General features: G+C 41.3%; 1 protein-coding gene across 2 annotated transcripts; it reads left to right on the forward strand.

The window, feature by feature from the left end:
* Positions 1 to 7,991: 7,991 nt before the first annotated feature.
* On the forward strand, positions 7,992 to 20,175 carry PPIC (peptidylprolyl isomerase C). Of its 2 annotated transcripts, none has more exons than XM_072957718.1 (5): positions 7,992 to 8,210; positions 14,487 to 14,600; positions 15,054 to 15,147; positions 17,450 to 17,634; positions 19,128 to 19,194. In XM_072957718.1, exons 1-5 carry the CDS (start codon positions 8,094 to 8,096, stop codon positions 19,170 to 19,172), a joined length of 555 nt encoding a protein of 184 aa, XP_072813819.1. In that variant the 5' UTR covers positions 7,992 to 8,093; the 3' UTR covers positions 19,173 to 19,194. The 2 variants fall into 2 exon arrangements, with proteins under 2 accessions (XP_072813819.1, XP_006216559.1); XM_006216497.4 differs by lacking the exon at positions 19,128 to 19,194 and adding an exon at positions 19,511 to 20,175 and having other exon boundaries at positions 8,001 to 8,210.
* The last annotated feature ends 1,402 nt before the right edge of the window (positions 20,176 to 21,577 follow it).

Raw genomic sequence — 21,577 nt, forward strand, 5'->3', positions numbered from 1 at the left:
CAGCAAATACAGGCTAGATTTACAATGTCAGTGTCTTTCCTCTCCAAGGAAAGTATATTAAACTGCCACTCTGGTGCCCAGGCCATCTCAACCTGAAAACTCAATAGCCTTTAGACCTACTTTCCTTATAAAGAGAAAGAAACAAACAAACAGAAGAAGAGAAGGAATGTTTTCTACAACAATTTCAAATAGGTACTATTAGCTTGCGTTCCTGAGCAGTGCTCTTGAGCAGAAATCCTAGGAGCAACTGGCTTATCAGTTGATGGAGGAAAAGATATTCAAGGAGAAATCCACACAGGCGCTGTTAGCCAGTGGCCAGCACCGAACGAACGCACAAAATGATAAGAATGCCAATGTTTAAAAGAGCTGGAACTTTTTGAAACAGAGTAGTACATGGACTTTGTCAATCTGATGTTTTAACGAGGCGATAGATGCCACCATTTTACTTTGCCAACTTTTTTTTTCGGTGTGTGTGGGGGGAATGTTTGTTTCTGAAGATACTAATTATATCTCAAGCTGCAGCTAAGAAAAAATTGCCCTGTAGACTACTGTTGCTACCAGCAACTGGGCTCAGAATTGGGTATTTTTGCAAAACAGGAATACTGGAAGTCTTTTAATGTCACTTAAAAATACTAATAATTTAAGCTTTCTGAAATTTCCAGGGTTTAAAGAAAAATCATTAAAGCAATTTCTATTACCAAGAATGCAAATGACAAAGAAGTATTTACAGTGGGATTTCTCTCTTCTACTATAGTAGGGTGTCCTTAAATACAGTGAGAGAGCGTTATCAGTAAATGAGAATCAATTTGTATTTTACCTTTTAAATTAAGAATAATATATAGTATGCCTCTGTCCCACAAAACATGTTTTGAAGTAGATAAACTGCTCGTAGTAACTTCACAAATGTTCCTTTGACTTTGGATATATTATTTCAGCTGTCTCTGGTGAGGGCATTTCATATGCTTATAAATCTCTTTAGTTTCTTTTTGTATTTTAGTGCTTCATGTTAATGGACCCATAACTGTTACATAAAACACATCTATCTGCAAAGGTTTCGGAACAAACATTTATACCAAGCCTGTTTAAAAGTTGGCAGCCATGGTGAATAGTAAATAACAGTGAATAGGAGAAAACATAAATAAACAGATCAATTAAATAACAGGTTGTTTCCAAAGAATTTTTTAAAAGGTTGCTGACCTGTCAAGGTAGACACATCCAGCACCCAGATTAATGCAGCATGAAGTAGGTATCATCAGGGTTTCATAGCAGTCCATTTCAGTTCCCTCACGTAAACGTATTTTCCCTAATTTTTGGAATATAATCAGTGTTTAATCAATCCCCTACTACACTCTAAGTTGCAAAAGCCATATTCACTTGCTCGCCACTTCTTGTCACTTCCCAATTATCATACTCAGACTCAACTATGCTTCTATGTTCCCTAAGTTAACTATTTTTGACCACTTACTTTAGGTTAGATAGTTGTGAAATCTCCATCACACCTGAACTTCATAAAAACATGCATATTAAAGTTTCAAATGAACTTCAGTTCCTCAGTTTTATGTTGCTAACAATACCTAGCTCACAGGATTAAAGGGGATATTGTAAGCAAGTACCTTGCACGTAGTAGGAACTCAGTGAAGGTTAGATTTCTCTTCTGCAGTTCTTCTCAGTGGGCTGAATCTCCACTTCATACGCTCAGGACCATTGACTGGCATGAAATAAAAGTCACTTTACATAGTTTAAACCTGCTTCATGTACACATCCTACCTTTGAAGCTTCCTGAGGGCAGGAACCATGCATCTTCAAATCTTCATTTTTGCACCCCAGGGTCTGGCGTGGGTAAGTGCAACAAAACTCAGTGCTGCCCCTTCTTTTCTGGTTGGTGAAGGAGCTCTGGGAGGGTGAGAATGGGGGCATCGCCTGTCATTAAGAGTGTTTTTTAGTTATGCCCAGGTTAGCAAATAAAAGCAAGATGACTTTTTAATTACTTGAAAACTTTGTCACCAAAGTTTGGCACTAATAGTCCACGGAGGAAGAAGATCTGAGTAAATAATTAGCTCCAGAAAAAAACATGCCATGCACATTAAAGATGGGGACAATAAGACAGCCCCAGCAATTTCACTCCAATACGGCATCCTAGCCAGTAGACTCTAGTCCCTCTACATGATCTAAGGTGACTGTACTCTCATCTTAACACGTGAAAGAAATTTCCTGGGCAAAACCCCACAATTCAAATAACTAGCCATTAACAAAAGCCTTAGGCATTTATTTGCTAAATATGAGTTTAATTTAGCCAAGTTTCATTGTAGTTTCAGGGGAAGGTAATGTTTGACTCAACTAAGGTGTTATTTATATAAATGAAGAGAAAACACAGTGGACAAAAAATAAAGGTTTTTGAAAGACAATGAAATGTAGCTTTGAGAGCCATATTTATTTTAAAAGGAGCAGAAATCTAGAACTTGCTTCTGATATACTAGAAAGAACTAACCATGATAAAACTGCACTCTATGGTACTCATAAGTCATTAATAAGTGAAACATTAGCACTTCTTCTTTGTGATGAATCAAAACTACAGCAAAAGTGGCAAGCTATAAAAATACACCTCCATTGTTTATTTTGACACTGCCAGAGATAACTGCCAACAGAGTTGCTAATCCCTTTTATAATTTACACATGCAGTATATTTGCATATATGTAAAACATAATGCATACATTTTATATTAATCTTACATTTTATCTATAGTTTTAATTGTACGATTTACACTATGATTATATCACACAAATGCTTTTGAAACTTGTGCGAGAGACTATAAAGGAATGTACACAAATGAGAGTAATTGTATTAGGTAGTGAGAGAGACTACGAGTGACTTTTGAATAGTTAATGACTGAGAATTTTCTGAAGTTGGTAAGAGACATCAAGTCACAGAATTAAGAAGACTCATGAATCCCAAGCAGGATAAATAGAAAGAAATCTACACTTATGCAAATTCTAGTAAAACTGCTTTAAAACCCTAATATAGAGAGAAAAAAATATCAAAATCACCAGATTTTCAAAAGACAGATTACTTTCAAAGGAGTCTTATCAGATTTCTCAATAGAGATAATGGAAACTAGAATTCAAAAGAAATGACATATTCTGAAAGAAAATAATTTTATACTAGGCAAAAATATCCTCCAGGAATGACATTTTCAGAGAAAAATAAAATAACTTTTCACCAGCAGACTAGCACTTAAAGAATTACCAAATGGAGTTCTTCAGGAAATGATCAGTGTGTAAATTTAGAAATACAGAAAGTAATAAAGAGATAATGTAAATATGTCAATACATCTAAACGCATATGACTTCACTAGGCAACACTGATTATGTGTTGGGGGCAGCTAAAAATAAAATACATGACAACAATTGCATAAAATTCCACAGAAGGCAAATAGAAATGTCCTCAGGTTTTGTATTATCCAGAAAGAGAGTAAAACTAACAGGTAATGTTAGGCTTTGAAAAGTCAAGACTGCACGTTGTAATCTTCAGTAAAACTATTGATAGAGTATTAAAAGGATGAGTAACCATCAGACTAGTAGAAGAGGAATACAGAATACTAAAATCTGTTCCACCGAAACAGAATAAAACAAGAAAGGAAAGAGGAACATAAAATGGTACCAATAGAAATAAAATACGAAGACGTTAGATTTAAATCCAAACATATTAAGTAAATACAGTAAATGTAAACAGACTGTATATCCTACTTAAGACAAAGATGATCAAAATTCACTAAAAAACAATTTATGTTATTTACAAGAGGTCTATTAAAACATAAGGACAGAAAGATTGAAAGTAGAGTCATAGAAAAAGATAAACCATGCATTCAGTAGCCAAAAGAAAGATGGTGAGTTACAGTAGTATCAGACTTTAAGGAAAAAGTATTACTACAATTTGAGTGACATTTCATAATTACAAGAATTCAATTTATCAAAACAGTATTGGAATTGTTTGCACCCAGCAAAGTTGCCTTAAAACACATAAGGAAAAATATATAAAGAAAAATTTACAGAGCTACAAGACGAAACAGACAATCTACAGCCATAATGAGAGGTTTTAACACACTCTTATAGTAACTCTTACAACCCTTGTAAGAAGTAGATAAAAAGTCAGTAAAGATAGAGATATAAAATGCAAGACTGACAAATGTGGTCTAATAGACATATATAGAATACTGAATCCAATAAGGGCAGAATGCACTAACTACGCAGGAAACAGTTTCCAAAAAAATTGATAATGTCCTATCTCATAAAGCAAGTCTCCATGTGTTTTAAGAGAATGAGATAATAAAGAATATGGTCTCTCACCACAATACAACTAAGGTAGAAATCACCAACAAAAAGATCATCAAAAAGTCATGTTTGGGAAATAAAATACTACACTTCAAAGTAATGCAGATTTTTTTAAAAAAGTATAAATTAGAAAATATTTTTAACTGAATGATAATGAAAATACTATATATCAAAACTTGTGGAAAGCATCTGAAGTGTGCTCCTTAAGGGGAATTTTATCATTTTAATTGCACATAGAGCAATATAAAAGAAGAAAGGCTAAAAAAATGATGAATTAAATTAAATAAGTCAGAGAAAGGCAAGTATCATATGATCTCTGATATGTGGATCTTAAACATAATAAAACAGAAAACCAAAAAAAAAAAAAAAAAAAAGTAAGCTCATACAGAGAACAGATGGTGAAATGCCAGAGGTGGGAGATAGGGGTATGAGAAATGGGTAACTAAGTTTGCTTTTAGTTTAAATAAATTAAAAAAAAACAAAACACTAACTTCTTTGTGTCTTAGTTTTCAGGATTCTTTCTTCTCAGGAATGTTGTTATTCACGAGAAGGAAAAGAAGGAGAAGGAGAGGAAGAGGAAGAAAAATTTTTCTTACACAACATTGAAAACTAAAATATTATCACCACACACCTATTAGAAAGGCTAACATCTAAATACTGACACCACCAAATGCTGACAAGGATGTGGAGCAAGAGGAACACTCAACTCATTGCTGGCAGAAATGCAAAGTGACGCAGCCACTACGGAAGACAGCTTGGCAATTTCTTACAAAATGCAACACACATTTACCATAGGATCCATGTGTTGGCAGATCCATGTTCTCTCTGAAGGCCTTAGGGGAGGATCCTTCCTGGCCTCTTCCTGGTTTCTGGTGGTTATCAGCCACCCTACACATCCTTTGGCTTACAGATGCATCCTTCCAATCTCTGTCTCTGTCTTCACATGGTGTTTTCCTCTTTGTGCGTCTTTGTTTCTCCTTTTTTTTTTTTTATAAGGACACCAGTCGTACTGGAGTAGGGCCAACCTATACCAGTATGATCTCATCTTAACTTGACTACATCTGCAACAAAAACAAAATAAAACAAAACAAAAAAACCCTATTTGGAAATAGGGTCACATTCACAGATACTAAGATTTAAGACTTCGACATAACATACTTGGATTTAAGACACCAACATAATTTTGGGGGGCACAATTTAACCCACAAAACAAGGACTCATCCTACTGTCACTTCTTTTTGGACTGAATGTCCTGGCCAGTGCAATAAGGCAAGAAAAAGAAATAAAAGGTATACAGATTAAAAGGAAGGAATAAAACTATTATTATTCATGGATGATATAGTTGCTTATGCAGAAAAAATCCTAAGTAATTCACAGATAATTTACTAGAATTAGTAAGTTTAACAAACTAGTCTATTGAAGATTAACATACAAAATTAACTTTACTATGATATAATACCAACAAACAGGAAAATAAGTGTTTAAAAAGATATAATTTACAGTAGCATAAAAAAGCCAAACACCTTGAAATCAATCTACATATGTGTGAGACCTTTAGGCAGACAACTATGAAAACTTACTGAGAGAAATTAAAGATCTAAATAAATGGAGGAATATGCCAAGTCTTTCCAAAATGATCTATACATGCAATGCAATTCCAATCAAAATCCCAGTATGGAAACTGACAAGCTGGTTCTCAAATTTATATGGACATGTAAAGGGTCAAGAACAGCCAAGAATCTGTTGAATAAAGTGAGAAGACTTGTACTACTAAATACGAAGACTTATTTTAAAGCTGTTTTCATTAAGATAATGTGGTGTTGCCACAAAGATAGACAAATATGCCAATGGGACAGAAAAGAGGGTCCACAAACAAACCCATGCAGGTGGGGACCCTTGTTCCATGACAGAAGTAGCATTACAGAGCAGCAAGTAAAGAAGACATTTTTCAATAAATTGTGCTGAAACAAGTGGAATTTATATGGAAAAACAATAATAAATTCAACCCCTACCTTGTACTAGGCATCAAAATAGCTACACACAAAAACATGGATGAATTTCACACACATAAATTTGAGCAAAAGAAGACATATAGTAAGATTCCATTTACATAAAGTTAAAACAAAACTAAACCATATTGTAAGTAGTCAGGATTGTGGTTAATTTAGGGAGAAGCAAGCATTAATAACTGGGAGGGGGTACAAGAGGAATTTCTAGAGAGCTGATGAGTATTTCACTTCTTTGGATGGGTGGGGTTCTAGCTGTATTTGCTTTGTGATAATTCCTTGATCTGCACATTTACATTTTGTGTGCTTTCCTTTATTTGCATTAATCTTCCCAATAAAATGATTTTTAAAAGTAGATAGACACATTTATTCACTGAACAAATACTTACTGAGAAATCACTATACACCAGACATTGTACTAGACCTGGATCAAAAAGAATAAATACAGGACTAAGTGCTCTGATACCCTTAGCTTGCTACAAAATGGGGACTCTTTCTTTATTGTGGGTAGGGGTGATGAGGCAAGCCATTAGATCCTTCACTGGACTGAAATATCAAAATAGTTCAGAAATGTTCTGCCCAGCCCTCAAAAGTTGTTACTCCTTGTGTACATAATAAATGGTTACAGTGTAATTTAAATTTTTTTTCAGTGTAATTTTAGATCTACACTTAGTCACACATAGGAATCCTATCTGCTTACCCAAGGAAAATCCTGTCTTGAAAGTCGTGGCACCAGCCCCTAAGAAAACCAAGAGAATACTATTATTAATTTGTAGTTAATTTTAGAGCTATTACACTAAAATAAAAGGTTCTTTTAAGTCCTAATTCAAAAAGCACCGAGATTTAAAATAACGTTTTCCTGATTATAAAATACTTACATGCTCAATGTAGAACATCTGGGAGAACAGAAAATTACAAAGAAAACAAAAATCCATTATTCTATCACCATAGCTACTGTAGATGTTTTGGTACATTCCTTTTCATCTTTAAAATGCCTTTATATATTTATTTTCACAGCTGAGATCCTAATTTTTATGTGATTTTGCAACCCACGTTTTCCACTTAAAAATATGAGCATTTCCCCAAGCCATTAAATAATTTTCCTAAACATAATTCTTAAGTTTATAAAAATATGTCCCCAACTTGAATCATCTCAGTGAGAAGTCATTCATTATGTGGAATCACGTCAAAACATCCGGGATCCCAAAGTTCTGAGAGGCATCCAAACCTTAACTAAAGCCTCCGATGGAACCTTGGAACCTGGCTGGGGTGGCAGAAGCTACTCCAAGGGCAGATGCGGTCACAGACGCGGACCGGTCCTCAGAATCCCCCGCCCTGGAATTCGCAAGTTGCCAGGCGGACCCGGAGCCCAGAGAGTCATCGACTTTGGATCAGGTTTAATATGCGTCTACGCGGTAAGTTCCTGGAGATGCCCCAGCGCGCACCCCTCAGCTCCCGGGTCCCAGTCGAGGCTGCCAAACCCCAGCAGCGCTGGCTCACTCCTGACCCCGGCGCCCAGCGGACCCTCCGCCCTCGCGGCGGTTGGACGCGGCTGCGCCCTCGGTGGCGCGCCTCTGCAAGTCCCTAGTGTGGGTCGCTGGGCTGAACTTGGGAGGAGGCGCTCCAGGTTCCAGCCCTGCCCCAGCCGCTCCATCCACAACCCCCCACCCCCTCCACCGGGAAGTGCGCAGGCGCAGCCGGCCAGGAGTCCCGCCAGCTGTCGCGTCGGAGTCGCTGCTGCCACGGCCACCGCTCACCATGGGCTCGAGTCCCCGGCTGCTGCTTTCTCTCGTGCTTTGCGTGGGGCTCAGCGCGCTCGTGCCTTCTACGGGGGCCTCGGGCGTCCGTAAGAGAGGCCCCTCGGTGACGGCCAAGGTGACCGAGCGGCGGGCAGCAACTTCCCCTCGTGCTGGCCGTGGGGGATGAGGCAGCTTTGGGGACTGGAATCTCCGGGCGAGGGGCGGGGAGGGGGCTTCCCGGGCGCTGAGGACTGGAGGCGGGGGCGGGGCTTGGTGGGAGGGGGCTGCCCGCGCGCGGGGGCCGCTATCCCCCTGGAGATTTGAGGGCGCAGGGCCGTGTCCCAGCCTGCCCCCTCCACAGACTGTCTGAACTCTGTCTCCCGGGCTGGTGGTCCGACGTGACCGGCCCAGGAGCTGGGAGAAGCTTCCGGAACCGGTGGGCCCTTTCTCCAGGAAGGAGACAACCGAGTACTTCCTACGGCGTGGCGGGGACTCCGGAATAGAAGCAGGAAGAATGTGGGGCGGGGTGGCGGGGTAGGGAGAGGATGGGCGGAGGAGACGCGCTTCGAGTGGAGGGGTTGCACTGGGCCGCCCGCCGCGGCTGTCACCCGGCCTGGCGGAGCCCAGGTCCAGCTCCTGTTGCAGTGGTGCCGGTGCAGGCGTTACCTGGCTTTTCTTAAACGAAAGGCTGTTCTTCTCAATGTAGAAATCATCATCCTCCCCTGCGAGGGAGAGGTGCTATTTGCAGACTCTGGCGGCTGGCGGGTAGACTCTGGACTTGGGATGGTCCCAGCACAGCACGGGCGGCACCTGTGTAACTGAGACCAGCCTTTTCATCTCGATTAGGCGGGACATCTGCCATAGACTGTGTCTTTACCGCTTCAGCTCTTTTTTTTTTTTTTCCAGCATGTTTACCCAAGGCTAGAAGATAATGGGAGGGTGCAGGGAGAGACGAAGGGAGGGAATGATTTGGTGCCCTTGATCATCACTTCGAGAAAACCCGCTGGCGGTAGCGTCTTGGAATCTGGAAGGAAGGGCAGCTGCAAGTGGTCTTAACAATCAGTCTGGTGTTTGCCAGGAGAAATGATAGTGTTGAACTAGTAGTAGAATGTCTTCACCCTCTACCACAGACCCCACCTGAGGACAGGTCAGGATAAAGGGCGGGGGAGGTTCAGTCCAAAATCTGATGGAGCCTAAGGGTGAACAGAAAGGCCGCGCTACGGGGTGTGTGCAGTGATAAACTGAGCCTGATTGATTTGAGCGCTGATTCTCCTCCCAGCCCCTTGATGTTTTTTGCGTATCTAAGTTTTGGGAAATAGCTTACACAAGGCCACAGAGCTGAAGGGTTGGGGGTGGGGGGAGGAGTGGTGCTTTAGCCTGCAGATACTGCGGGGGGGGTGTGTCTCATGGGATACAGCCATAAACATAAAATTCATAAAATGATGAAATGAAGGAAATACACCCTAATATAGGGTTTTAAAGAATGGGATTGACATGATCTCATATATGCTTTTAAACAATTACTGTGGCTGCTCAGTGGAGAGTGAAGTGGGAGGTCATTCAGAGCTCCAGGTCAGAGTCCAGATGGTGGTGGCTTGGAATAGGGGGGATATTTGTGGAAATGGGAAACCAGGGAGGGACTGAAAATAGACTTTTGAAGTATAACTAACAGGACTTGCCGATGGTTTAGATAGGGATAGGGGAGTGGGAGTAGGTTTGCCAGATAAAATACAGGATGCCCTGTTAGATGTGAATTTCAGATAAGCAACAAATAATTTCTTAGTGTGAGGACATCACCTATACTATTTGGGAACAAGCTTCACCCTGGAAGCTTTCAGACCTACCAGTTCAGAGACCCACCCCAGAGCAAGTAATCACAATCTGTGGAGGTGTGCAGCCTGGACTGGGAATCTCTCAGAGAGGGGAGGAAGCTGGGGGCTGCACGAGGGGGAAAGTTGGGGCATCTCAGCCTCGAGTCCAGGGTGCTGTCACTGAGTTTTCCTGTGCTGTACTTTTGAAATAGTCACTCAACATATCTCCTTTTTTCTCCACGAGTTTGTCATTAAGTTCTAAAAACTAGCTGTGTAGGCATGTCCTTCTACAGATTCATCTCTGTTGAATTACCTTTTCAGTGGGCATTTTAAAAATAGCGAATCTATTGGAAAATGGAGACATTAAAAATGATTTGTCTGATATGGAAAAGTAAATTGGTTATCATTCTAGTGTATTGTTTTCCCAGTAGTCTTTTTTTTTTAATCTTTTTTGGGAGGGAGGAGGTTACTAGGTTTATTTATTTTTATTTTATTATAATTTTAAGTAGAGGTACTGGGGATTGAACCCAGGACCTTGTGCATGCTAAGCACACAATCTACCACTGAGCTATATCTACCCCTCTCCTAGGAGTCTTTACTTTTTCCTCTGATTTTGTTTAAAAATAGGAATCTGTAAATAAGAGAGGTGTGAAGTACTGTACCCCCTCCCAGGGCCCTTTCATGGCACTTACCTTGTCCATGAATCCTGCTGACAGCCACCACCTCAGCTTCCTGCCCAGCCATAGAGGGCTAGGGTCAGGGCTCTGTCTCGAAGTCCACTGAATTGGCACTGGCAGCCCTGCATTTTCCAGCAGATGCCATGGGCTCTGTGCAGGGAAAGGCACCACGAGTATAGAAAGTGATGCTGCTGTCTTTCCAGTTGCACACACGTCACAGCTTGCTGGCACTTTCTGCAGCTTGGTTGGCCAAGAGGCTGAGGCCGGAGTAACAGTGAGTTATCTGATAATGTCTGAGGCTTGCCTCTGTAAATAGAGATAGAAATAATACCTACTGGAGGCAGGGTTTTGCATATTAGATGTGATAATGCAGGTAAAGCACTTAGCCCCAGTTGAAGTTCCTGATTTAAGAGGTCAATTGTTAGTGTTATTTGTGTTGTCTTAGCAATCCTCACGGGCAGTGCAGCCCTGAGAGGAATCATCATCTGCGTACAGATGAGGAAAAGGAGCTCAGAGTTGCCCAAGGTCCCACAGCCACTTATTAGTGGAGCTAGGTTTGGGAACAGTTTCCTTGACATCACAGCTCACATACTTGGTGTCTTCCCCAGCTGCTTTGCAAATGGAAGCAGGATTAACAATACAGGGGTTTGGGGCAGACTGTTTTGAGTGCCTCTGGCCTCTTCCCCTGTCTCTCCTCACCTCCAGTGCCCCATAATTTTCAAATGACTTTCAAGGGCAGCCATAAGGGGAAAAAGGAGTGACTGAGGCGCCTGCTCCTGAAGTGCAACGTGGAATCCAAGTTCCACCTTTTCCAGGAAGCCCGCCCTGATCCCTACAGAAGCAACCTCTGTCCGTGGCATTTTATCTGTGCACGTCTTCTGATAAAACCTGACTTCCCATTATATTATAGCTCCCTGTACATGTGCTTTCTCTCCTGTGGGACTGTGACTCCAGGGGGTAGGGGCTTTGCAGCCCCACCACTTGTTTAGCACAGGGCCTGTTCCCAAGGACAGGCATCAAAGTCAGATGATCTAGGGTGAGAGGGTTTGCCTGACAGCCACCCTGGCCACCTGCACCGAGTGTGTAGGTGTGTGTGTCCTGGTCCTCATTATCACCTTACATTGAACTATTTAGACTTTCTTGAGAACCTGCTTGAGCTGACACTGTGCTGGGCACTGGGGATCTAAGAACAGCTTTTCTACCCCCTTAGGGAATCCTTGCATAGTCAGAGAGAGCCATATTAACGATCAATGGAAGTCTAACTGGACTCAGCCTCAGACTGAAATTTTGTCTTTCACACTTCTAACATGGCCTAACAAAACCTGTATCTTTTAGTCAGCATCCTTCCTTCGCCATCTGGAGCTGGTGAGAGTTTCCCTTCCCAGCCGGTTGTGGTCAGAAGGGTTGTGGTGCTTCTCTGCACGTGGATCAGATTTCCTGCCTTGGTGCTCTGGTTCCAGAAAGAACTCTGCCAGGTGGGGCTTGTGTCCACTCTTGTCCCTGGAGGCTGCTCCCTTCTTTCAGGCTGGCCTCACATCACACCTTCTTTAGGATGCCTTCCTTCAGCCCTTAACATCCCTCCAGAACGCTATACAGTGTTCTTGGGGCACTTGTCACATGTGGCCACCTTGTATTGTGGTTGTTCATTTTCTTGGCCTGTCTCCTTTTTTTTTTTTATTGAAGTTTAGTTGATTTACAATGTTGTGTTAATTTCTCGTGCATAGCAAAGTAACTCAGTTGTGTGTGTGTGTGTATTTTTTCATACTCTTTTCCATTATGGTTTATTATAGGATATTGAATATAGTTCCCCATGCTGTTCATCTATTTTATATATAGTAGTGTGTATCTGTTGATCCCAAACTCTTGATTTATCCCTCTCCTCCTTTCCCCTTTGGTAACCATAAGTTTATTTTCTACAACTCTGAGTCTGTTTCTGTTTTGTACGTAAGTTCATTTGTATCATTTTTTAGATTCCACATATAAGTGATCTCATAGGATACTTGGCTTTCTCTGTCTGACTTAGTTCACTTAGTATGATCATCTCTAGGTCCATCCATGTTGCTGCAAATACTTGGCCGGTCTCTTTATGTAAGCTCCCTTAGGACATGGATGCCCTCCAGGAGCTGGTCCCCTCACACTGCCTTTATATAGATCTTTGACAAATATTTGTTGACAATAAGAACTGATTTTCTCATTTCCATTAGAGTTAGGGAAACTATGCTATATTTTCTTGCCATCACTCATTGAATGTGAAGGACGCTGAGGTTTGGGGAAAAAATCATATTAATACATGTGCTAGGCCACGTGTAAGAAAAGGAGATTCTTATTGAAGAGCTATGCTGGGTGATAGACACTTTTTCTTCATCTCACACTGCTCTCTCACATTTTATTCTCTTTGCTGTGGAGATGTTCATGGGCTTTATTTTCTCTTCTTTATTTTTCAAGTCTCGCAGGCTTTTCTAGTGGCTTACATGATGCCTCTTTACAATTATGTCCCCGACTCTTTTCCTGGTGCTGCTTCCTTATTGCTAGTTATTGAATTTACTCCTTGGCTCGGAAATCCCTTTGGAGAACCTGCTTCTCTTTGGCCCCAGCTCTGCACAACTGGGCTCCTGTGCACGTGAATGCTGCTTCCTGAATTGTCCTTCTCTAGTGCACTGCTGCATCTCAAGGGCACGGTCTTTTGTGCATTCTGGAAAGTTCTGTTATATAAAGAAAACAATTTTTGCTGCTTTGGCCATGTAAAATTGCAGAATGCCACATGGAACACTAAATATCACATCACCCGGTGACAGACGAACTGACGTATTGGCAGAAGCCCTCGTCTTGGACTAAATAAAGCTTGACAGTCTTTACTTAGTGATTTTTCTAAATTGTACGACATCTTTTTCTGTGACAACCCTTCTTATTTTTTTTTTAAAGCCATCTCTTAAATGTCTTTTTTTATCCATTCAAACAGTAAATTGGTTCATATAATCTAAACTTGCTAATAGAATGCCCTTTGACTCCGTGGCCTTTTCAAGCGTTCTGTCTCAGAATCGTCTGAACACAGTGATTTGTGAAGGAAAACATGTATAATTTCATTTCAGATGAAACGGTTAAAAAAGGTTCAAGAGAACTTTTAAGGTTTATCTGCAAAAAAGTGACTCACACTGCTGATGTGTGCTTTCTTTCTTCAGTTCTAAAATGTTGTGATAGAGGAAGGACACATTCTACTTGTGCAACTTCGGGAACATGACGACTGCATTCGGTGTCTGAGTGTACAGGGAAAATGGTCCTGTCAGGACCCGAGTGTAACGTCTGCTGTTCTCTGGACGTGCTGGAGCCCTGGTGCCTTAGCACGTGGCGGGCCTTTTGGAGGAGTGCTGTATGTTTTGATCATCTTTCGCAGTTCCCTTGACAGCAGATGTCTATTGAGCACTCAGTGGGAATTTGGCAGTGCTCGAATTTAAAAATAAATAAATCTGGATGGTTAGATAATTTCTCTCCTCACCAGTTTTTTTCTCCTGCCAAGACTGGAGAGCATTACCTCTCAGAAGAAGAAGTCTCCACTCTTACCTGCGTCTACAAAGCTAGGAAACAGGAGGCGACAGCAGTGTTGGTCTGGGGCGAGGAGGAGAGGAGTTCCTGGAGACATTACTGGCTGCCTCTCACAGCATTGAGTCAGACTTTAAACCGTTCCTGGTAGAGGGCCTGGCCCAGGGGGGTGCTCCATAAATGTGTGGTAAATGAATATTTGTGAGGGAGAAGCACCTACAGAACGGTTTCAGAGCTCTAATTTATCTCATGCTCCTTCACGACCCCTTTATAAAATACTGGTGGGCAGGGCTCTTACATGCGAATCGACTCCCAGATTGTAACGCTCACCTACCCTATAGCGCGGCTTTTCCATCTTATAACCTTCTGCCTTTCAACCACACACAGGTCTTCTTTGATGTGAGGATTGGAGATAAAGATGTTGGCAGAATAGTGATTGGCCTCTTTGGAAAAGTCGTGCCCAAGACTGTGGAAAATTTTGTCGCTCTGGCAACAGGAGAGGTATATCTCGGTTTTATTCCCGTTAACTGTGCACACAATTGGATCTTCCTTCTTTTAAGCCAAGCATAAAGATGCATGCTGGGAAAATAAGTATTAAGTTAGTAAGTGAGATGAACCTGAGACATCTAATAATATTTTACTTTATTTTCCTATTAAATGTGTATTCTTCAAGCACTCAGGGTTTTAGAAAGTGGGGGGAAACAGTTATCAAGTGAAAATGCAGATTTCTCTATTTTACTTATGCACATTAGTACTTTACTTCCATAGTTTGTTTATGTATTTTTTGGTCAGCTAAAGATAAATTTCTATCAGTAAATTATTGCAAGGACCTGATCTAGTTCTGTAGATATTTTGTGTAACTTTCTCATTTTGTCATTTCCAGATAAACACTGGGCTTTATCTTTCAGTATGGGTTATATCTACTTATATATTCAATTGACTTAATCTCTTTAGAGAGGATATGGATATAAAGGAAGCAAATTTCATCGCGTCATCAAAGATTTCATGATTCAAGGAGGAGACTTCACCCGTGGAGACGGCACTGGCGGTAATGTGGTCTCTCACATTTTTCCTTTCCTGCTTACCAAAGTGAAACCTAAGATTAAGACAATATACTTATCCAGTATATCAAACTCCCAGGTTTAAAGAACAAAGTCATAAAGACAACCAATCTAATTCTTTAAGAAGGATGGAGTTTGGGGGGGCCTCATCTAACAAGATCTTGGTAGGTACAAATGAGTTAGGCTTCCTAATTTAAAACAGTATTGCTTTGGTGTTCATTATCTTTCTATAGTGGAGATGTACTGTTCTGCAGTGATTGAATGGTAGACTCCTAGTATGTAGCAGTACAGAAAGACGTTTGTCATCACAAAGAAAGGTAGGCTATAAAACTGTACAGTGTGGTGGCAGCCAGCTGCAAATGTGTAGTTGGTGCAGGAGGCCTGAGGGCATCATGCCAGGGTGATCAGACTGACATTTAGGTGACAGGATTACAGGTGAATTTGCCTCCTTCTTTCAAAATTCTTTCATTTTACTGTGAGCTTTTCAATAATTTAAAAAAATGAAAGTAATAGACAAGTTGTCAAATATAATGTAGCTTAATTTTTATCAACAAAGTTAGAGTTCTTTGAAGTACAAATAATTAAGTTTATAGCTTTTCAGATATCCCTGAGCTTACTGTTTCTGAGGATTCCAGCTACCCAGCCCCCATGACCGTTTTTCCTCAAAAATGTTGTGAGTTCTTTTCCTGAACACACACACAATATACATAATTACACAGAATTTAAATTTACTTCAGGTTTAAGATTTCTATTTCAGCAAATACTGGTTTTGGTGGATATTAAACTGCTAACTTTTTAAAGAAACACTTGGGTCATTTTCAAGCACTAGGGCTAATTTTATGTTTATTGCAATGGTTTATTTATAACAAAATGGCTACCATTAAAGGCTTGGCTTTGTCCAAAATTTCAGGACGATTGTTTTAGTCCCTGCAGAGATGCTGCCAGGCATGGGAATGTTGAATGGAGCAGAAGAACATGTGCAGGTTGCTTGGGTTAATGGGGATGGTGGGGATGCTTGGCACAGTAGTCCCAGCCGCTGCAGAGCTGAGTCTCCCTGGAAAAGCCTGCAGCTCCAGTACTGGTCCCCTCTGGACTGGCACCCCACCATCCTGCCTGAGGCCCTGAAGTAATGGTGACAGAGCTTTACTGTGTCCTCTTTTCTTTGTGTGTCTCTGCCTGCTTTTCCTGCCATATGTGTGTGTGCATGTGCAGAGTTAAAATGTTCTGTTTTGGAGATAGGACCTTTTGGATCACTTAAATTTAGCCTAGACCTCTCTGCAGGCAGAACTTTCCTGCCAGGCCATCTTGTGTGTCACTGACCAATCAGCTATAAATTGTTTGCCTTTGATATCCACTTCTGGTCCTTCTAACTGAGCCAGGGCTTTAAGGTTGGTCACCGATGGATAAGGTGTCCTAAAGTGGAGGAGGTGGGCATGACAGGCACTCAAGGTGTTGGAGAATGGAGAGATACTTCTCCTGGTCCGTACTGTTGTTTTATAGGAAAAATGTGTTCTGCTCTCCCTGCTGCTATGCTAGGACTCCAGCCTACATGCCTGCCTCTGGGGCTTCTGTTCAAGGTTGGATCCTTGGGTGCTCTCGATTGCCGTCACCCTCTGTATCCTGGTGAGCCCTGAAGTCACTACGCCTAATGCCTTCCAGGCTGGCACTATTGCTCTTAGTGCTGAGGCAGGAAAGAGTGTTAGAGTCAGAACATCACTGTTCATGTCCTGCTCTGCCGTTTGTGAGTCTGATAATCTCTGTTTACCATTCAGAATAGGAATGAGAATACCCGTTCTCTGGGACTGTTGTGAGAATTAGCTGAGAGTGTAGAGTAGGTGCATACTGCACTCTAGTTGGGTTGGGTGCTGAGACAGGAGTGACCCAGGACAAGTGAGCTGAATCTCAGGACAGAGTTGGAGCCACTAGGAAGGCTCGTTCTCTCTCTCTCTGGGTTCAGGATTTCATCCTGTCCATTGCTTCCTTCCCACTTCAGAGTGAAATCACTGACTTGCTTGGTCATGGTTTGGGTCTTGGTTTGAGGCCAGAGGGGACCCTACTATCTTGTGTCATACTTTCATTTGTCTGTTTCAGTCCCTGGTGTTCTGTTTCCTTAAGGAGTTAATTTTATCCTCTGCTTTATTCCTCCTTATGTTGGACCATCTTTTCCCACCCCCACCTCCTACAGGCTTCTATTACTCAGTTCTACTCAAACTTTATGTTTTCCTTTGAGGAATTTCCTTTCATATAACATCTGTTGATTCTCCCCTTTTTTTGTTTTGTCTCACCCAGGTATAAGCATTTACGGTGAGACGTTTCCAGATGAGAACTTCAAACTGAAGCATTATGGCATTGGGTGGGTCAGCATGGCCAATGCAGGGCCGGACACCAACGGCTCTCAGTTCTTTATCACTTTGACCAAGCCCACCTGGCTAGATGGCAAGCATGTGGTATTTGGAAAAGTCATCGATGGAATGGTAACTTGATATATTATTTTTTCTTGTTCAAAGCTTTATATTTATAATGGGGGTACCTTTAGTGATTTAATCTATAAATGTGCTTGTTAGAGAGCCATAATTATATGCTGACTTGCCTCTTCCGAGGTGAATAAATTATATGTGGTATGGTATTTTAATTGTTAGGAGCATTGGGGCAAAGCTGGGGACTTGGCATGAGAAGTTGAGTACTTAATTTATCTCACTACTTGATATAATTGGAAACTCTTTTTAATGTAATGAACTAAAATCCTGTATGTACATACAATGAGATACGATTCAGCCTTAAAAAGGAAGGAAATCATGTCACAGGCTATACAACATGGACAGACCTTAAGAATGCTGTTAAGTGAAACAGGCTCGTCACTTAAAGATTGTATGATTCCATTTAAATGAGGTATCTAAAGTAGTCAAATACATGGAAACATAAAGTAGAATGGTGGCTGCTGGGGGCTTGGGTTCAGAAATGGGGAGCTGGTGTTCCATGGGTATCACTATAAATCTTCAGTTTTACAAGATGAAAAAGTTCTAGAGATCAGTTGCACAATAATGTGAATATACTTAAATTACTGAACTGTACACTCAGAAATGGGTAAGATGGTAAATTTTATGGTATGTGTTTCTTACCACAATTTAAAATAAAATATTTTTAAAAACCCTGAGCCCCACGTGGTTCACTACAGACATAAGTCACCTTCAAAGACACAGAGTATAGCAACCAAAATTACTAAAGAGAATTCAAGTTTATGCTGCTATGTCTCAAAGAATATCCATGGGGTCCAATTCACAATCATAATCACAATAGGAACCTTAAAATCCTCATTCTCATCCACTCCCAACATTACGCATCCTGGGACACCTGCTGCCTGGTCTCAGATGAACAGTCCTTCACAATTTATGAGTCATAAACTACCTTGAAAAACAAATGAAAACTGTAACTCTCTTTACAGAAGAAAAAAACAAAACTGTGTTTCTACTGTTGTAAGGGATTTTCAGAATCTTCTGAATTCCATCCTCTGATCCTCCAGAGATCATCTGGGTTGCTTTGTTAACAGTGGCCCTCACCCCAGACTCACAGAATCAGAACCTCCAGACGTGGGCCCACAAATAAGCATTTAAAAAATTGTGGTAAACATAGCACAGAAATGTCCAATTTAACCGTTAAATACACAGGCTTTAAAGTGCCACAGGTAATTCAGACGTGTGGCTGCTGCTCTAGGTTCACACGTGTGCACAGGTGCACGTACGTACCCACACCCTTGCCGAGTCCTTGACAGTATGAAGCATAAAGCGATACATGGGCTTCTGGAGCCTTCCAGAGTAGACAAAGGGGCCTTTACATCACTGTGTGGTTGGGGTTACAGAAGTATCAGATTCAACCTGTAGATTAATGGCTGGGGTCCACTTTAAAATGGGCAAACCCAGAACTATCTCTGCTTCTAAATCTGCTTTCTGGCCCACTTTCTTCTGCCTAGACCTCTTATAGAGTGGAGCTGAAACTGACTCAAACGCCATGCTAACTTTTAAGTTGGGTTCTAACAAGTGAGTAGAAATACTTTTTATTAGAGCTAGATGCTTGTAAAAATATCTAATTTTTTTTAGAATATAAAATACTAATAAAAAGGGACAAAACACACAAATATGTTCTTTAATTGGCAAGGTAGTGGGTAAATTTTATTCTGTTATATATAATCTTCCTGACTGTTTTTAAATTTTCCATACTTAGCTTGCATGGTTTTTATAATCATAAAAAACAACTTATCCCCACTTGGGCTTTCAGACTTCACACTGATTTCACTTCTGGATCACCACTGTTGCTGGTCAGAAGTGAACCATGGGTCTACTTTTCTCTCACCAGACAGTGGTCCACTCCATAGAACTGCAGGCAACTGATGGGCATGACCGTCCGCTCACCGACTGCTCCATCGTCAACAGCGGCAAGATCGATGTGAAAACGCCCTTTGTGGTAGAGGTCGCTGACTGGTGATACAACTAGCAGGAAACAAAGAAGCACACACTCTGGCAGGGGTGTAGGGGTGTGTGTGTGTGTGTGTGTGTGTGTCTGTGTATGTCTTTTGAGTCTTCAAAGTTACTGTTTTGCTTTGTTTTTAAACTTTCTTCTGTTTTCCGCCCTAGATCACAGGGAAGTTACAAAGATCAACCACTCAAAGTTTAGTTTCCATGAATTTTGGTAAATCACTTGCTTAGGGACTTTGCACTTAAAAGACATATCCCTCTCCTCAAGTGGTGCTATTTTTAAACTAGAAAATTTTTTATTGGCTATATTCTTCTGAAGAACACATTCATTACTTTGCTGGATTAATTGTGATACCTGGGTTGAGTGATACATAAGATCTGTCTGAGAAAGATGGGGATTGGAAGTTTATTACTTTGTATTCAAACAGAAATTCTTTTCAGGTAAAGGGAGATTTGATTAGTATTATCTGATATATGGCACAGGAACTTTTACCTGTGAAAGGTGCTTTGGTGTTTTCTATATTAAATACTTTTTATATAGATCAATTATTTTTGCAAGACTTTTTTTTAAACCTAAATTCTTTGAAAAAGTAATGTATAAAAGTATATGCATTTTCATGTTAATGAACAGACTAAAGAAGATTCTGTATATCAAAATACAAACACAGCTGGATAATCTGGGATGGGAATGCACAGAAATGGTGCCCATCCACATCCCAAATACTTGAGCTGATTTCTCACTAATTTTTACTCAATGTAACATTTTTAGAAAGTTCCCTTGAGTCCAGTTGTGACAAAAAGGATTTTTTTTTTCATTTACATAGTAGAGATGAAGCTTCAGGCTGTACTTAAGCTAGCCTTGTTAGGGCCTTGTTGTAACATACCTGGCAGTAGCACAGTGCACCTGATCTCTGTTCAGGTGAGAGGGGAGCTGCTAGTAAACGGCCCCACAGCTTCTTCTGAGACCTGGAGACTCATGCAGTGAAGGTCCAAAAAATCCATCTCTTGAGCTGTGTTCTAAGAAAACTGCTTCAATGAGAGATGAGATGAAATGAGCATTCTTACTGCTGATGAGGGTGTTCATTGTTACAGCTTTCCTGAAGAGCAGTTGGTTATTTTTTTTTCCCAGAAGAATTTATGAAAGGCCTTTGATAGGCCAGGTACCAGCTTTGAGTTTGGGGGATACAGCAATGGATGAGAACAGGGCATCGTGGAACTTACATTCTAGTGATGAAGACAGAATAAATGAGGTAACAAATAACAGCGTCTTGGCACTGTATAAAAACCACTAGGTTTGCTGGAGAGGCTGGGGTGCGGTGGGGGAGGGGCGCTGTTCTAGTGGCTCCTGAGGGGACTTTTGAGCTGAGCTCTGAAGGACAGAGGGTAGTCAGCTGGCTTCCAGGTGAGATCTGTGATTCAGGTCTTGCAGGTAGAGAGGGAGCGGGAGCATGAGGACCTGGGAGGTCAGAGATAGGCTGAGGGCAGATCACGGGTGTGAGGGGTCGGGGTGCTGGGGTAAGGCTCTTCCGTTATTCCTATCCAGTTCAGTTTAGGGGGGCACAATGTGATATTCCTTTAAGAAAGATTATTTTGTCCCTTACAAGGAGAATTTTTATAGGGGGGCGGCAAAGAACATACCAGGAACCTCAAAACATTCGAATCCTCTGAAGTCCCACCCCTGGGAATTTGCTGTCAAAAGCAGTCTGAACTTGAAGGGGCATCACTGTTTTGGTCAGTCCAGCATCCAGTCCCGCTTGGTCTGGAGATGACCACCTGTTTTCTCTGAGGAATCCCACCATCCCCTCAGGCACTGCTTATCCTTAGGGTGGGCTGACCCAACAGATGGGTACACACCTGGCCTGGCAAACTCATTCATTGACTCGGTGAATACTGAATGCTGGTCAGAGCTGTGAACAGACAGTGCCAGCCCTCTTGGTTCCCATGCACG

This window comes from Vicugna pacos, chromosome 3 (genome assembly GCF_048564905.1).
Source record: "Vicugna pacos chromosome 3, VicPac4, whole genome shotgun sequence".
Classification (NCBI taxonomy): Eukaryota; Metazoa; Chordata; class Mammalia; order Artiodactyla; family Camelidae; genus Vicugna; species Vicugna pacos.